Source organism: Aristolochia californica, unplaced genomic scaffold (genome assembly GCF_029961685.1).
Source record: "Aristolochia californica isolate CCGP_79_NKW_82.1479 unplaced genomic scaffold, dmAriCali1.0.hap1 SCAF_1, whole genome shotgun sequence".
Lineage (NCBI taxonomy): Eukaryota > Viridiplantae > Streptophyta > Magnoliopsida > Piperales > Aristolochiaceae > Aristolochia > Aristolochia californica.
Genome location: NW_027181770.1, coordinates 55301240 through 55319343, shown reverse-complemented (window position 1 = coordinate 55319343; position 18104 = coordinate 55301240). Strand labels below are relative to the sequence as shown.

General features: G+C 37.7%; 1 protein-coding gene across 2 annotated transcripts; it reads right to left on the bottom strand.

Annotated features, from left to right (window-relative positions):
• Window positions 1–224: 224 nt before the first annotated feature.
• LOC137961679 (ATPase family AAA domain-containing protein FIGL1) lies at window positions 225–17824 on the bottom strand. 2 transcript variants are annotated; one of them, XM_068808417.1, is made up of 13 exons: window positions 17524–17824; window positions 16934–17072; window positions 16196–16723; window positions 14654–14901; window positions 14316–14443; window positions 14091–14209; window positions 13917–14009; window positions 12957–13058; window positions 12775–12877; window positions 2013–2096; window positions 1215–1310; window positions 831–958; window positions 225–722 (listed from the first exon to the last, which is right to left on the bottom strand). In XM_068808417.1, exons 1-13 carry the CDS (start codon window positions 17784–17786, stop codon window positions 621–623), a joined length of 2133 nt encoding a protein of 710 aa, XP_068664518.1. In that variant the 5' UTR covers window positions 17787–17824; the 3' UTR covers window positions 225–620. The 2 variants fall into 2 exon arrangements, with proteins under 2 accessions (XP_068664518.1, XP_068664519.1); XM_068808418.1 differs by having other exon boundaries at window positions 16196–16663.
• Between the last annotated feature and the right edge of the window lie 280 nt (window positions 17825–18104).

The following is an 18104-nucleotide window of genomic DNA, read 5'->3' as shown; positions in this document are numbered from 1 at the left end:
GAAAGTACAAATACGGGTGTTGCTTGAAGGAAAAATCAGTCAAAACTACTCTCAAAACCTCTCTTGCTCTCCTCTCCCTCTCGTAGAATTTGTCCCCTTCTCTCTCCCTCTCTCCTTTGCCCCTCTCCCTCTCTAAAATTATAAGAAACTTGATAGATAGATGGAGAAATGGAAGAAGCCAAGATTGAAGGCAAACTTAAAAAGAAATAATGAATGAAGTAAGGGGGAGCAACCTTAAGAGGCAAAAACTCAACATCAAAACAATCAATCTCAAGCTTGAGCCTGAGATTTTGAGTCGCACACACTTGTAAACGTTGGCTTGTAGTAAAGGGGATGTGAGTCACAGGAGAAAGAAGGAAATTCCTTTTCGTGGTTGATGCTCGGGTTTCTCGTAGACATCAAAATTGACATATACTAAAGACTCTACTCTGTACCTATGGATCGTAATACACTCGATAACTGCAAGATGTTGGCCACTTCTAGAACTTTAAGACAACTGCATATGCAATCAAGAATGCCTTACTGAATGGCAGTAACAAATCTCGAACTATAGAAAATTACTCAGGGACGCCATCTTAAAGCTGGTGATTCATGAGTATCATTCTAACACTATATTATGTTTAGACTGATAAGCTACCAAATTGTCTGTTCCATTCTTCATATGTTCCAAGTTCATTTACCGAAACAGAAGGCCGCACTTCTTGCAATGCATTCACGAAGTCCTGCACATTGATTAATGATATGAAAACATTAGTCACAAATGTTAAATGGCAGTCTTTTGCAGGACATCAGTGAGCAAGCATCTAGAACTCGTAGGGCTGCATGTATACCTGAAGAATGACAGGCCTCATATCTTCCTTTGTAAGCTTTGTGATCTCAATACCTTGCATCAGAGCTTCCCTTAGTGGTCCCATAGTCGCATCCTTCACTAAGTTCTTCATGTCTGATCCCGAGTAACCTAGGAACATATGACAATATATTGGTTTTCCTATCAACTTATGATTTTTAGTAACAAGAAATAAAGGCAGCCAACCCAATTCCACTATTTTTAAATTAATTTAACACTAATCCCACGAGTGAATCAGTTACCTAATTCTCTCTGTATACACCATTTTAGCAATTTTAAAGCAATACTAAATATTGGGCAGATTTAGTAACAACAACAGTTTGCAAACCTTAAAAGAGTATCCTTTTTGGTATGTAATTTTGCTGACCTTCAGTTAAACTGCATATGGATACAATGTCTTCCTCTGAAAGCTTGAATAGACCATCCTTCACCAAAAGACTCCGAACAATCCAGGCTCTTGCATCTTCAAAAATAAACAAATTCAGCAACATATCTTCTGATAAGTTTTCAGGCAGAAAAACAATCAAAGCTTAACCTGTACAGAACACTTCTAAGCGCTAGAACCTTACAAAAAATGCCCCCTGCCCCCAGCTCAGTCATAAGGAAGTACTGACAACAGATGATGCCATTCAGAAATGGAAAGTCCCCTCTTCTATTCTTTTGAGAGCCCCCCTCAGTGGGCTGGTTACAGCTGCACTTTGATGGCTCTTCCTTTGGCAACCCAGGCCCAAAAGGAATTGGTGGCTCTATCCATGACAACAGTGGGTCATCCCTATTGATGTTCTCGGGCCCCACAAATATTTGTGACTCTCATGAGACTGAATTCCAAGCTCTGCAAGCAGGCATCCCTCTGATTGTAGAAGGTGCCTCAGCCAATGCTATTGGCTGGATGCTTCCTCCCCCAGCCCAGCACCCGGAGATTAAGATATATTTTAATGAAATTGCTGAACAAAGTCGCTTGTGGCAGGTTCAATGGAAACACATGCTCTGATCAGCTTGCAACAAACGAAGTCTCTGGGCAGTCCTGAGTATATGGCCCTTCCCTCCCTCTCTAATGATTCAGCATATTTGTGTGTGTTTTTGTTGTATTGAATCAATTTAGTGCTTATTTGCAGAATTAAAATAAGTCACCAATTTCCAAAAAAATAAATAATAAAAGTAAAACCTGTAGAAGGGAGAGGGATGTATAGTCGTTTTGTAAGTCGTCTGCGTGCTGCTTCATCGAGTTCCTGCGGCCTATTTGTTGCCCCTGTTTTTTAATAAAAACAAATGAATGTAAAAACTATACACACACGCACACTCAGACACACATGCATACATAATGCATCCCAAAGGTTTTTCTGCACACGCATACATAAATGTATGCTTATATAAAGGACTCCCTCAAGGGTTTTCCCATAAGCATGATATGGAATTTTAACATTTTTTCTTTCATCAGAATTTCATTTGAGGAAACTGTAAAGTGGAAAAAATCCTGGAGTGGAAGACTAGTGATCAAAACCAGAACCATGTAAAAAACCTCATTAATTCCTTAATGATGAGATTAGAGCAGAAAGTGCCCCCTCTCTCTTAAGTACATCTTGCATCATAAAAGTACATGAGGCAACCTTAATACAGCTTTACATTTTATTTGCATCATGTTTATAAGTTTCTTTTGTTTCAGCAATGTCTTAGGAAGGGTGTAAATGGATGTGGTAGTTTTCTTTCAAAACTTTCTATTCTGGAACCAACTTTCTATTTCTAGTTTGAGAGGAGCACATGTCCAAGCTCATGGGCACCAATTATGTAAGGGTAGTATTGGAAAAATGTTAAGAGGAGAAAACTTTAAAAAACTCAAAAAAGTGGGACTGTCTGGGACATTGCCAACCCACGCCAAACTAGTCTTCTTCCTCCTATTTTCTCTCCCATGTGTAGCTGCAAATTCTGGAATTCCAGCTCTTCTTTTTTCTCCAAATTTTCTATCTAATTCACAGCATTAGCAGCCCCAAATTCAAAGAGGCTGCTAACACTCGTAGCAGAGTGAACAATTCAGAAGAAGGGATGATCGGAGTACACCCGGCTTGCAGTATTGTGGCTCGTGAGGCCAGGTATTGTCCAGCAAACTATTTCTTTATCTGGTTTGAGTCAAACATTATGGGAATGGCTACTTAAAAAAGAAAAAAAGAAAATCAAAAGGAGAAGATGGGAGCAACGTTCCAGCAGATCCTTTTCCTCTCATTGATGTTGTAACACATCGGTTAAATGGCATTACAGCTAGGGCAGACACTTTTTAAGCCCAGGTTGCGAAGGCAGATGAAGAATTTCGGGCAGATTTTATTGCAGTACAGCAAGAAGAAAAAGTTGCACACCAGTCATAAGAAGAAAATGTTTTAGCAGCCTTGTAACAACAACACTACTCCATTGATGAGCTTAAGGAGAGGAATTCTTTCTCTCCTTCTCAAGTGACACACGAAGCTGATTCACCAACTCCAAGAACACAGCCAACCGCCTCTTTTTTCAAGGGATCTAGGGACAAGCCAAGACCACTCCTTTCTATTGAGCCAACCTCCAGCTCCAGGATTACAGGCAATTTGGACAGACAGCAAGGAGCGCCATACCTCCCTGAGAAACTAGTCTCTAACCTCATATTGCATGCTTAAATTTTCCTGTGTACAAACAACTGAGGATCCTATGGGTTGGGTTTACAAGGCAAACCAATTTTTTGAGTACCACCGCACACCTCTGGTGGATAAAATTTCCCTAGCATCCTTCCACGTGAAAGGGTATGCTCTCACGTGGTTCCAATGGTATGTAAAGATAGAACCATTCTAACTTGGGAGATGTTTGTTCGAGCTCTTTGTGTTTGTTTCAGTCCCAACAACTATCAAGGTATTGATGCCACACTTTCTAAGTTGCGCCAGACTAGCACAGTTCAAACGGCTTGCCAACAAGCAATGGATTGAGAAGAAAACTATTGGTCGTTTCATAACTTTAGTACTACTAAAAAAACACTAGTCACATATTTAATTCCCTAGGCTACAATAGCATGCTCTGCACGCAATATTCTGCTACAAATTGTGGATAAAGACTGAACATCTTCTGATGCCAATAGTTGTGCCCTAATAGCATAAATTTTGGCCCTAAATCGTCCAATTTTTTTTTAATGTGCACTTGTCTATGTTGTCTTCTTGTTTCCCCTTCATCAACAGTAAAGGGATGGAAAACAATTATCTCCTGCAGTATACAACCAACTCACTATAGTATTCTGTGACTGACCTCTGACCTCTATTAATGTTGGACATCTAGGCATAAAGTTCATAAACATGTGACATGTTGCTCTCCTAAGCATAAATAAACTCTAAGGATATCCACATCTCCTTAGCCATGTCACAATTGATAACTTGATTCCTTCACTTAAAATCCATTCTATTAATCAGCCAGGTCATAACTTGACTATCCTCGGCTTCCTCAGTCGTCATTCAAAGGGACAGGATGGTCATCTCTAATTAATTTAAATTTCGTTTTAGCCTTCAAGTATAGTCTGACTATCTTGACCAACTCAGATAGTTCTAGCCATTCAATCTCTCAGAAGTGATCGTAAATCATCCAAAAACAACAATGAACCAGCAGTATCTCACGAGATCACAGAGAAATAGAGAACGATGGTAGAGAGATTAACAGAGACTGCTACGAGACATCAACAAGAATTACAGGATTGACGAGCAGTGAAGGAGATAGAAGTGAATTACGAGACTTTTGCTCGAGATATCCGAAGGCTCTAGACGGAAATGCTGAAGCAGTGACAGCAAGATAGGAAGAGACGATACCAATCCGACAAGATTGAGGAAGGCAATATGCCAAGTAACATAACAATACAGAAGCGTCACGGTAGCATCAGGATAGACAACCAGAAGTCGGCCAAAAAAAGTCAACAACACAATACGATTTTCTACGGCAGCAAGCAAGCCGGCCGAACAGAGTAAGTTACAGAGCAATGGCAGCAGCTGTAACGAGTCCATGAACTTACTTCAGCCTTGAGATGTCCGTGAGATGTTGGCAGCCTTTATTCCAATGGTTGCTGTAATTCGTGAAGAAGCGCAGCTCCTTTGAGTTCTGAGTTGACCCGGTCCGGGTTAAGAACTCGATCTGCTGCAGTTGCTGTCCAGAACTCAATTTCATTGATCAAAACCAATGACTAAGAACACCTGGTGTTTCTCTTCAATGTGAATCAGAAATCAAGGACTACCAAGTATACCGAGCAGCAATAATACATTAAGTGAAACCAACGAATCAGTTTCTCCAAGGTATTGAAGAGAAATCTCTTGCAGCAAAGTAGTAGTGTTGGTTTTCTATCCAGCAGCTTGAGAGGAAAAAACAAAGTCTCCCAAGCTCAAGCATAACTTTCCAGCAGTATACCAACACGTATACCGATCATAGCAACAGATGTACCGAGCACAGAATTCCAAAGTAGATTAGCAGGATTGGAATTCTAAAAACTCATAGCTACGAGTCATGAAAATCAATGCTCTAATACCATGTTGATTTTCTGGACTCTATTGATTACCTCATGGAGAAAGAAGAAGAACACACATTGGGGAAGAAGGGAGAAAGAATGAGGTTATGGACTTGTCCAAACCCTCCACCTTAAGCTTTATTTACAGATGTTAAAAGTACCAATATTACAAGTATACTCTTCACCCTAGTAAGAGTGAAAAAGAAACAAAAAACATAAACTAAATCCAACATATTCACATCTTCCAACAAGATTCATCCTACTTATGGTATCTATGCTTGGGACATCCATCACCAGTTAAGTAGTATCAGTCTTTTCCTTCATTAGCAGCAGAAATCTCATTTGATTGCGAGTTGTGTCAGTGGGAAAGCATCATCGGCCCAGTTTCCCAGTTAGTTCTAGTTGTAGCACCAAATTGTTTGAGTTAATTCATTCTGATCATTGGGGGCCATGTTGGATTCCTAATCCATTTGGTTTTCAGTATTTTGTGTCATTTATTAATGATTTTAGTCGAGTAACTTGGGTGTATCTCCTATAAGAAAAATTTGAACTCTTTGATGTATTCCTTTTTTTTTTTTTTTGTGAAATAAAAAATCAATTTGGTGTTTGTGTTCATGTGTTTCATACTGATAATGGGTTGGAATATTTTAATCAAATTTTCAACTTCTTGTACCTCCTATGGTATTACTAATCAGATGGCTTGTCCTTATACTCCTCAACAAAATAGGGTGGTTGAACGTAAAAACAGACATCTTCTTGAGGTAGTCTGACACTATTACTACACATGAACGTTCCTAAGTCGTCTTGGGAACTTCTAGTTTCTTAATTAATCGCATGCCCTCCTTTGTTATGAATGGCCAGGTTTTTTTCCAAGTTTTAAAATCACATTGTAAACTATTTGATGTGGTACCTCATGTTTTTGTTTTGTCCACATGTTTGGAGCTTCAGTTGATAAATTGTCACCTCTAAGTCAAATGTATCTTTCTAGGGTACTCTCGTTGACAAAAAAAGTTACAAATGCTATGACCCTGTTCACCAAAAGACATATGTGTCAATTGATGTGACCTTCTTTGAGTATACCCCGTATTTTGAGTCTTCTAGTGAGATTTCTGTTTCTTTTGTCTTCTTCAGATTGTCCAGTTCCAGTTGTTGTTCTAGATCTCCCAACTCCACTAGTTGCTCTCCACCTCTTCGTGTCTATAGGCATCATCCTCATGCTGCTATAGTGCCTCTGACAGATAAGCCTACAAAAGCTACCTTCTCATGCCCCACTATCTTCCTCTTTGCCAGCAGGTTCTATTCTATCATAATTGGGCTTGCCAATTAGTTTGCGGAAAGGTAAACAATCATGCATTTCTCGTCCTATCTCTAAATATGTCTCTCTTCACTTTTGGTTCCCTTCCTTTAAATCATTTGCTATGTCCTTGTCTACTTCTACTATACCCCATTCAATACATCATGGTTTGTGTTCTCCAGAGTGGAAACGAGCTATGGATTACGAGATTAGTACTTTTCTATCTCGAGGAACTTGGTGTTTATGTGATCCTCCAACAAGAGCTACTATTGTGAGGTGTCAATGGGTTTATACGATAAAATATAATGTTGATGGATCTATTGAACGACACAAGGCTCAACTGGTAGCAAAGGGATATACACAAACCTTCGGTGTTGATGTATTTGAGACATTCTCTCCTGTAACCCGACCTACTTCAGTACGTATCTTAATCTCTGTAGCGATTAATAAAGGCTGACCTCTTTTCAGCTTGATGAGAAAAAATGCCTTCTTGTATGGAGATTTACATGAAGAAGTTCATATGGAACTACCTCCTGGATATGCTGCTTAGGAGGAGACAAAGAAGGTATGTAAGCTATAGAAGGCCATGTATGGACTTAAACAAAATCCAGGGCATGGTTTGAGAAATTTAATACTGCAGTAGTACAGTGTGGGTCCCACCGAAGCCATTATGACCATTCTATGTTCATACTTAAGAGGAAGACTGGTGTAGTTGTTTTGGTGGTTTATGTAGATGATATTGTACAGTTTGGTGATGATCTTGAAGGAACGAAGTTAGACAGTACTTGGCCACATCTTTTCAGATGAAAGATTTACCCCCCCCCTCAAGTACTTGGCATGGAAGTTGCATGCAGTAAACAAGGTATTGTTCTCTCCTAAAAGAAATATATATTAGATATGCTGCAAGAGTATGATTTTTTGGGTGCTAAACCGGTAGATACTCCCATAAAAGTCAACCATAATCTTCATGACATGGTCCTGCTCTCAAGGACAGAACTCAATACCAACGTTTAGTAGGTAAATTGATTTATGCTACAGTTACCAGGCCAGAAATTTCATTTGTCGTGGGAATTGTAAGCTAGTTCATGGAAAATCCGCAGAAAGCACATATAAAAGTTGTTCAACGAATTTTAAAGTATTTGAATGGTGCACTGGGAAAAGGTCTATTGTATACTCAAAACGGACAGATTGATGTACTTGAATATTTTGATGTTGATTATGTTGGGTGTCATATGGATAGATGGTCTACATCAGGTTACTGTTGTTTTGTTGAAGGTAGCCTGGTAAGCTATAAAAGTAAAAAACAGACAATTGTAGCTAGATCTAACGTACAAGCTGAATATCAAGCAATAGCTCACACTGCTAGTGAGCTTATAAGGGATAAAAATGTTCTTCTTGAATTTGGCTTCCAATTACCAGGTCCTATGGTCATGAAGTGTGATAATCAGGGGGTCATCTTTATTGCAAGTAACCCTATATTCCACGAGAGAACTAAACATATAGAGTTTGATTACCATTTTATTAGAGATGCAGCTATGCAAGGAAAGGTGGTAATTCCATATGTAAAGTCTTCAAACCAACTGGGGGATGGTTATTTGATATCTACTCTTCAGCTTGAGAGGGAGTGTTAAAATATTAAGTCAAGTGTATTTGGGTCATTTTATATTTTTTATTTTTATCTTATATGATATCTGTTAGGTAGGCAATGTCTTCATATGCCTATGGTTCAATTTTCATTCATTTTAGAGATGTGTTTTAGGAGATATGTAAGTTTATGTTTTGAGGGGCATTTTTGTCTTTTATGTGAAAATCACTTAAAACCCTGATTAAAAGAAAAGGAAGTGTCCTTTGTCCTTCTGAGGCATGCACTCCAAGGCAGCAATAGCTGCTCCTCTCCAAGCTCTTCTTCTCTTATTTTTCACCAAAATATCAGATTTTTCAATTATAAAACTTCACAAATATATCAAAGACCTCAGATTTTTTACTCTTAAAAGATACAACGAAGTCACTCGACTAAAGCCATCAATAAAAGACATAATATACTTAAAACCAAATGGACTCGAGACTCTACATGGGCTCCATAGATTAGAATGAATTAATTCAAAAAGACGAGACCTATTACTAGAACTAATTGGGAAATTAAATCTATGATGTTTTCCCAGTTGATAGGACTCACACTCAAAAGAAACATCAATAGGATTAGATGGAAAGGATTGACGAAGTTTTGATGGTGATGGATGCCCCAACCTCAAACGCCATAAGAACGATGAATCTTTTGCAGATAATGCCATTGGCATCTGAATAGAAATACCACCAAACAATCGTCTTCAAGTCTTCAAGTCTTGAAACACACATGAAGTAGAAGAAAAGGTTACAGAACAATTCAAAGACTTAGTAATACGAGTAATAAAAGCAAATATACAAGAAAATTAGGGAAAAACAAAACAGAGTCTAATGACATTTTGGAAGTAGGAAGAACAATACCCAAGCCATGAATTGGAGAAGTAGAACCGTCAGCCAAGACCACATGACGATAAGACTTGGAGGGGCTAATTGATTTGAACAAAAATTTCATACTCCTGAATCAATGATCCAGGAGGCAGAATGTGACACATTCAATGCAATCATATTTGTGCTTGCCATTATGGGACTTGTTGCAATAGAGTAGTTGGTCACAATGGTAGTAGTGGCTGGAGTAAAAGCAGTAGTGAACTGAACCCACCGCTGAATCAACTGTTGCATGTCATCTTGAAGTCCAGAATGGGAAGATGTATCTGAGCTTGACACAATAAAATTAGCCCAAGCCATCATACCAAACTTCTCCCAACATTTCTCAGGGAAGTGGTTGTTTCTTCTATAGTGAATACATCTCTTGTCACCTCTATCATTCCAACCACGACCATCAATAGAGGAATCTCTTCCTATCCCTCTACTACTGTTTCCCTGACCTATATTCGCAACCTTATTATAGGAAAGATGAAGGTTGAGAGTTGTTGCATCAAATGGTTGAGTATTGTTCTCCCCTTTGTCTACCACTACTCCTTTTGCCTATATAACTCTATTAAACGCTTGTTCAAGAGTAGTAGTACTATCATCAGCCAGTAGTTGAGCCCTTATGGAATCATATTTTGATCCCAAACCATCAAGAAATTGAGCAACCTGTATTTGATTCTCCTTCTTTCGAATGTCTTCAGCATTCGTAGTAAATGGATGAAATGTACTGATCTCTTGCAGTACACCTTGCATATCAGTAAAGTAGTCAGTTACTGTACAATCACTCTTCTTCATGTTGAAATATCAGACATGCAACTCATATATCTCAGAAAGGTTGCTCTCTTGTGACAAGAAAGAAGCTAGAGTATCCCACATTATTTTGGTTGTCCCACAAGTCATAATCTAGTGACTAAACCTAGGCTCAATAATGTTAACTAACCAAATTGTCCTTGACTTCCCAATCTTCAGTAATGAGTGTAGGAGGATCATCCATTATATATTTAGCCTTCTTTTTTGGCCTTCAGGTACATTGGTACAGACCTAGACCAATTCACATAATTGGACCCATTCAATTAAATCGATGTGATTTGAATAGTTCCAGAGTCCTTAACATCAGAAATCTTTGATGTCTAAGTGCAGCAACTTGAGTACTTGATTATGCCATTTGGAGTCTCAAATTACCCCAAAAAATGTACTAAACTAATAAAAAAAAGTACTGAACTCAATTGAAGTTCACTTCAAATTTTCCTAAACTAGGGCACGTAGGTCCCACACTCCAATTAGGGCACATCCTTCTCGGATCTTGCACAAATCTTCAATTAAACCAAATTTCCATCAAATACAGCATACCATCAGCAAGGGTAAGGAGATGTCAGCAAGGTATGAGGCTCAAAAAACTTAATCTGTCTTCTAGAGAAAATTTGGTATTATGACAGCTCAATGAGCAGCAGTAGCCATCAGCCAAAAGAGATTATGGCAGTAAACAAAGGAATACGGATTTCTCCTACCAGGGAGAAGAACGATCCGATTTTTGCCTTTAAGATTGAGAAATCTGGGAGAGAGATTAACTACCGTAGAAATGCCCAAGGATCATTGCCGCTGCTCTGATACCATGAAGCAAAGCAAAAAATCAGAGATATTTGAGTTAAAATGAGAGAAGAAGTGAAGGGGGGAGAGAGCTGAGAGGAGCAGCAATGTTGGCTGCTAGGATCAATCTCTAGAAATCGAGAATTATCTCCTTTATAATCTGTTTACGTGAAAACGGTATGAAAGGACAAAAATGCCTCTCATGTACAACCCTACATAACTCTGTTTATAGAACTTAAAATTTCATATTAAAAATTGGCACATGACATAAAATACTACTTATCTGATACATTATGACACTTACCAAACATATGAAAATGACCAAAATACCCCAGCCTTTGTAATTTCACAAGATTGATTTTATGTTATGGTAAATTTATATTGATATTTATATTTTTAATTATAATTTTTTGTTTTCAATTGTTGATTGGCATTTTTTGCAGAAATTTTTGTTGCTTGCCTCACTAGAGCTATTTGGAGATTAATTGTGACTTGTTTATAGTTTGTGACTTTTGACTTGCAAGTTGTGAGAAGCTATTTGTAGATTGTTGAGATATGTATGTTATAACTTGTAAACGGTTTGATATTGTGGAGTTCTATGGTTACTTGTTCATGACTTTAACTTAATGTCATAACATATTACGTTATTTTTTATATTCCAATCAGGGTAAAATGCCAATGTGATGGTATTTTAATTATTTCAACTAGTTGTATTTTTATGCATATAAGTTCCATTTGATATGTTAATTGTAATTAATCCAGGTATATGGTACATATTAAGATTATTTTAATTTTGATTTTGCCATGGTAGTTGTAATTTTTTGTGTTTTGGAGGAATTTTTTATAATTTTTATAGGTTTATAGATTTTTTAATGATCGTTAGATGCAATTATTTGAACAAGTTATTTGTATGATAGATTATTTGAAGTTATGCATATAGATTTAATTTGAATAGGTTATTTGATATTCTATCCAGGTATATATGGTGTATGAATAGATTGTTTTAACTTTCAAATCTATCATGATAATTTTTATTTTTTGTAATTTTCTAAAAAAATTATAATTTTACAAGTTAATAATTTTTAATGGGCCATTATTTAAATAAATTTTGATTTTGTCATTGTAGTTGTTATCTTTGTATTTTTTAAGAATTGTTTATAATTTTTACAGGCTTATAGATTTTTTAATGGATCAATGCAATTATTTGAACAAGTTATTTGCATCTCTATGCATATAAATTTAATTTAAACATGTTATTTGTTATTCTAGGAATATATGGTGCATGATGAATAAGCTATTTTAATTTTTAACTCTACCATGGTATTTTTTTAAATTTTTATAATTTTTATCGTTAATGGAGGGATGCTTGGGTTAGGGACAAAGATGAAGCAGGTATGGGGCAGGGACGGGGTTGAAGAACAGGGGAACATGGCGGAGGCAAGGTTGGTTTCCCAACCTTGGGGTCAGAAACGGGTTCGGGTTTCAGGAAACCCAACCCCGACCAAATCCGTGCTCACCCCTAGTAAGGAATAATAAAGAAACGAAGAACTAGAAACAAAATTTTTAAGTTATACAATTCAAATTTGATGGTTAAATTGAATATTGAGTATACCTAAGCTAATATTGACCTAAGTCCATAGTTGGTTTTCCCATATATGAAGGATTGGAGGCTAGACTTGAACTTTAGCTGCACTCAGCTTTTTTTCCATAGAAAATATATTATTTGCAAGAATGTCATTTACAGTACTATGTTTAAAGTAATATCATTAACTCCATTTTATCATTAAATCTCTTACCCCATTCTCTACAAAAAAAAAAAAAAAAAACTGAAAAAAAGAGTAAATTTTTTAATAATTTTTCAAACAGAAGGAACCACCGCAGAAAGGGAGAGGCAGAACGCCTCCTTCTTGTCATCCAGCTAGGGGAAGGGCCCCTGTCCCCTGCCCTTCCCCCAACAGGTGGCAGGACAGAGGGTCCTCTTCACAGAACTAGAAGTCTTATAGAGATGAAGAATAGCACATCTGGAACAGGTCAACCATTCAATTAGCACTTATTAGTTACCTATTAGTAGAATTTGCTCATTTCCACAGTCGAAGCCTTCCATCTCAATCAGAAATTGAGTTTTCAGCCTTCTACTTGATTCATGCTCACCATCAGTCTTGCGCTGCAGCCATGAAATGTTATACTATAAGACAAAACTGCCAGATAATCAGATTCCTATTTGACTATGCCAAACACTGTACCTGAGAAAGTAGTGAATCTATTTCATCCACAAATATTACAGCAGGCTGGCGACAACTAGCAACACCAAAAAGTGCCCGCACAAGCTTTTCACCCTCACCAATCTAGGATCACAACATGAAATATCAAATTATGCATAAACCAGACAAGCATGCCCTATGGTGCAGTTATTTCTTCTTATGAATAGCATATGGCAACTCCTTGCAAGAGGACATCTTTTGAAGAAACCAACAGTTGGAATCTCATTCCTTGATCAGCCAACTCTTTGGCTGATAAATTGGCAAAATTTAGAACTTCCCAACAATCTCTCATTGTTTGAGAAGGCTTCCCTCCCTTGTAATATGCTCTCTTGAGTTTTTTCCTTAATAAAAATCAGCATCATTTCAAAAAAAAAAAACCAACAGTTTGATTAAGTTAGAAATTATGTTTTAAGAGTATTTTGGTCATCTTACCGATGTAATATCTACTCCTAGTAACCGGATAGTATGTTAGGAAGTTAGTCTACTAGTATATCTTGTTTTCTCAACTTTTTATAGCTTTAAAGTGGATGTATTATGGATTTGTGTAATGAGGGGCATTACTGACTTTTGCCACAGGTTTTACTTAAGTGGCATAAAAGGGAGTTAGAGGTCAAATTCTCCCCCTAACGTGTGCAGCCTCTGCTCTTCTTCACTCCCTTTTTTTCTCTCTTTCTCCCTTCTTCCTTCTTCTCTTCTTCTCAATTACTTCAATTTCATATTTCTCCGTAGATTATTATGCACATGACATGCGCAAACCAAGGCCACCAGAGACCCATTACACACAACAATAATAATCTCACTGCAAAAACCTTTTCTGATGGCTCTCAAACTTGAAGACTCAATCGCATACTACTTCTAAGGTAGAAAGAAAAAGGTCACATTTTCCTATTGGAGAGAAACAGGAGAGAGAGATGCACAAGAAAAAGAATGAAGCACACATACCCACTTGCTTGTCAAAGAACTGGCAGATATGTAGAAAAAGGTTGCTTTAGCCTCACCTGCAATAGCCTTCCCAATCATTGTTTTACCTGTACCCTAACAAAAGAAAGTTACCTTATTATGATGCATAAGTATGAAATGGCTGTTGATCCAATCTCCAGGTCTTTAAGAACTTACAGGAGGACCAAATAGAAGAAGCCCTCTCCCAGGAGATCGACAACCACGGAATATGTCGGGACGTAAAAGAGGCCATATGACCATCTCAGTCACACACTTCTTGGCATGTTCCAACCCAGCTACAGTCCAAGGAAATATCAAGTCTGTCTTAGCAACTTAAACAAGCTCTTCATATGGAAAACGGGATTCACAAGTAGAGTCACTTGAGCCATCTTAAACACTTACCAATGTCATCCCATCTGACATTTGGATCTCGATCCATAATCTCATTGCTGACATGCTCAATAAGACGGGGCTCTAGATTCCTCAACTTCTCCGGTAGCTCACCATCAGGGCCACATAACATCTCCAAACTGGACCAAGAGAACATGGATTCAAAGATATTCATAGATCTATTTTCTCTTTTTTGAAATAGTTTATTTTTAAAAAGCAGAAGAATCTCTTGTTGAAAGTTAACAGTTGAAATTAGAAAACAGTGATCATTAAATGGTAAATAATTTTTTTCTCTATATTTTCTTTTTGATAAGAGTATGACCATTTATAAAGACAGGAGAAAGACCAACCATTTCTTTGTTGAATCCTCCAGTGCATCATCACATTTTCCAGACACCCGTGAACTCGTAATGTTGCCTGAGTTTGCTGCATTAGATCTAATAGGTGGTACAAAATTACCACGAACACCACGACGCAAAATGCCACCAGATCTCACCCCATAACTTCTCATAGTACCAGTGGAATAACTCTCACTTTGAGGAGAAACAGAAGCATGAGGAGACCCTAGATGCCCATGTTTTTGTTTTATATCCATTTCCTGTCAGAAGGAATAAAAAATGCATGCCCTTTGACATTTTGCAATAGTGAAAAGAACAAAAATAAAAAAAGAAGCATGTTTACAAAATTTCTAAATGTGTAAGAAATGAACAACAAGGTGCACAACTTCTGATTAAGCCAAAGCTTCAAAAGAACCTCTCAGACTAAGATAGGAAAGCACTAATCACTTCTATCGATAGAAAACCATGAGCATGTCATTGACAGGGAATGGATACAGCAGTTAGTGCCCTTGATTAAACATTCATCCTATAGACTTTGGTTAATCTTATCCTCTTCTTTAGCTTCAGCTCATCCAGTTCAGTTTCTTGATCAGCTAAAAAGCTTCTCAGGTTTGAACCTGATGCAGACAAAAGTTTGCCCATAAAATCTAAGAAAAAATACTCTGTAGTTTGAAAGAGGAGGATGAAATCTTAGGCAAAGCCAGAGGACAGTTTCTTGTCTAATTTTTACACATTGAAATGGTTTTTTTTATCATTAGTAGTAGGGAATCTATAGTTAATAGCTCAACTTGATAATGTCATGCACATGAGAAGCAGTTAGCGTAAAATAGGTTAGTTCATAGAACTACTTCTCTTCTCCACTTCAACATGGAAGCATTGATGCATCACAAAACCCAAAGACAAATTAGTAGATAGATCACTCTCACTAAGATTTTTAGCACAACATGTGGCTTGTCCTCAAAAGATGGTAATTCGTCTCCACCAAAGACTATATCTTATGTAGGTTCTGATCTTTAGGGATCCAACAAAACTCATTGACCATCAGACTGGGTGGACAGCCAGACAGGGCTACACAAATTTCAGGAATCTCTGAGCCATTTGCAAGCTTGCAATTAATTCGAGAAGCTGCTGTCCAAATCCAACAGCCATCTCAATTGTGCATCAAAAGGGGCTATTCATGCATTTTTAATCTCTTGCATAGACTTCTACCTTGCTTATCTGATCAACTAATACAGGACTGGGGAAACCTTCTCCCCTAGTATGCAGGCACCTAACTCCTCTAACTTGACTAGCTATAAAATTTAGTATTTCAGAACCCGAAGAAGAGCCCCAATGTTGTATCTAATTTAACAAAACCAGAAACATTAATGATAAGAAATCCGAAGCAAGTGAGAAAACTCAGATGGCTGACACAGAGGGAGTATATAGAAACATGATTGTTGGGCCTATCCGAAATGAAATTTTTTCAGATTAATAATGTAAAGAAGCAGCAACCTAGTGTCAAATGCAAGTGACAGGTGTATACGAAGAACAAAGGAGAAATTCAATACATACCAATTTCGCTTTGGCAGTGACAAACCCATCACCAGAAATACCATTACTAGCTTCGTCAATGATGGAAGGTGATGTTATAATGTCGCTCTTGGGGCTTCTAATATCTGAATTGACAGAATTTGTTCTTAATCTGTTGCCATGGATGGAGCTTGTAATATCTTGTACACGCTTTCTTCCTGAACTGTTGCCATGAGATCTTTCTTCTTCCGCTACTTGTGAAAAAAAAGAAGTTCCTTGGTCTTTTGCACTCTTGTGGTCACTAGATTTCTCCTTATCAATGATGATGCATTCCTCTGAGTCATGACCTCCAGTGTTAAGAAGTTTCATATATGAAGTGCTATTGCTTGTCTTAGAAACTTTGCTTCCATATAATGTAGTCAATTTTGTCTGAGTCATAACTTTTGAAGACCTTGAGTTCAATTTTTCAATTGGCTTATCCAATTGGCTCACTTGAGATGACTGGTGGCCCTGTTTGCCATTAGAACTTCGGGTATCAATCGATCCAGGATTGGGTGAGCGATAGTGAACCTGAAAAAATATAGTCCAGAAAGCAATTCCCCTAGGGATCATACGAGATCAACTAGCAAAGTCCTTTTTCATATTAAGTACATACGTTGACATTCATATGTGCAAATTTTCATAAACATGCATTTATAGCACCAACATTTAAGCATATGAAATGAGTAAATAGAGCCCACTGGTCAAAAAAGAATTACTCAGAAAGGTTGGTAGACATACAGGCTTGTCAGCAGAGTTCCCTTTGGCATTGTAAAATAAAGCATGGAAATATTTTGATTGCTTAATCTTTTCAATGTCAATCTCTCCCCTCTTAACAAAAGGACAGCCTTTGTCGCTTTTGGCCTGTTCAAATGCCTGCCTGAAACCATGAGCAAAGTAAGACGATCCCTTATTACTTGATACCCGATAAAATTATAAAAGAAGCATCTCTACTAATGAGCTATCATTGTCTTCAGAATAACTTATCAGCTATTTTGCTCAAAGAAATATACTAAAAAGTTAACAGAGTGAACAATGAACTCAAATTTGCAGGGATATTAATATTTGTAAGCTTTTAATATTAAACAGGGGAATTTCTAAAGAGAATGGACACATGAAAAGAAGCAAAGGAGACTTAAAAATATTGAATCTGAGTGAAAATTTTGTCTGCCAAACTATATAAAAATAACACAATTAAGGGGGGAGCTACAATCTATACACGCATCTTAAATTCACGTTCACCTTTCAGTGGCACCCCGAAATTTTTAATTCCCCAACCAACACTTATAGAAGCAACATTGGAAAGTGCCAGAACATCCAGTAGAACTTACTTGTCAGATTCCGGCGCGAGCGACCGACGAGCACAGTCGAGCTTCAACATGGCTTCTCTTCGAATGGGATGAACAAAAGCTTCATCCACAGGAGTTTGGGTTTGCGAATTCAGAAAACCAAGTAGACGGAGACTGAGGATTTGGGCGGAGTAGAAATCACCCTTCTGGAGAGCTAGGTCGGCTCCAAAGAGAAGCGAATGGAGCCTCTTCAGGCTTTCATCAATGGTCTTTCTCCAAGAGCAGTCTGAGGGGTTTTCCTCCATTTCCCAACGACGGAGAAACGAGGGCCTCTGACCCTGTAGGGGGTTCTGTAAACTAATGTTTTTCCCGCCAGAACCAAGTTGGGCCAACTTCTCATTCATCAGTATCGTTCATGTGATCGTGTGACTCGTGTGAAAGCAAAAACGGTAAAACCATAGTTGCCCGTCACGGAAATCCGATACGTATCGGGTAGCCCAAATTCCAACAAGTATCGATTGATACGGGTCACGTCTCGGTCATAATGGGTTACATATAGCTTACAGTTTAAATAATATTCATTAATAAATTTGATTCATTTCATTTACTTCGAATTTATATAA

Coding starts and splice junctions, on each gene's coding strand:
- LOC137961679 (XM_068808417.1), bottom strand. CDS start 17,786: ATGGAGGAAAACCCCTCAGACTGCTCTTGGAGAAAGACCATTGATGAA. Junction 13,059..13,916: donor GTTCTTTGACAAGCAAGTGG/GTATGTGTGCTT, acceptor TTGTGATCCTAG/ATTGGTGAGGGTGAAAAGCT. Junction 1,311..2,012: donor CATCCCTCTCCCTTCTACAG/GTTTTACTTTTA, acceptor TTATTTTTGAAG/ATGCAAGAGCCTGGATTGTT.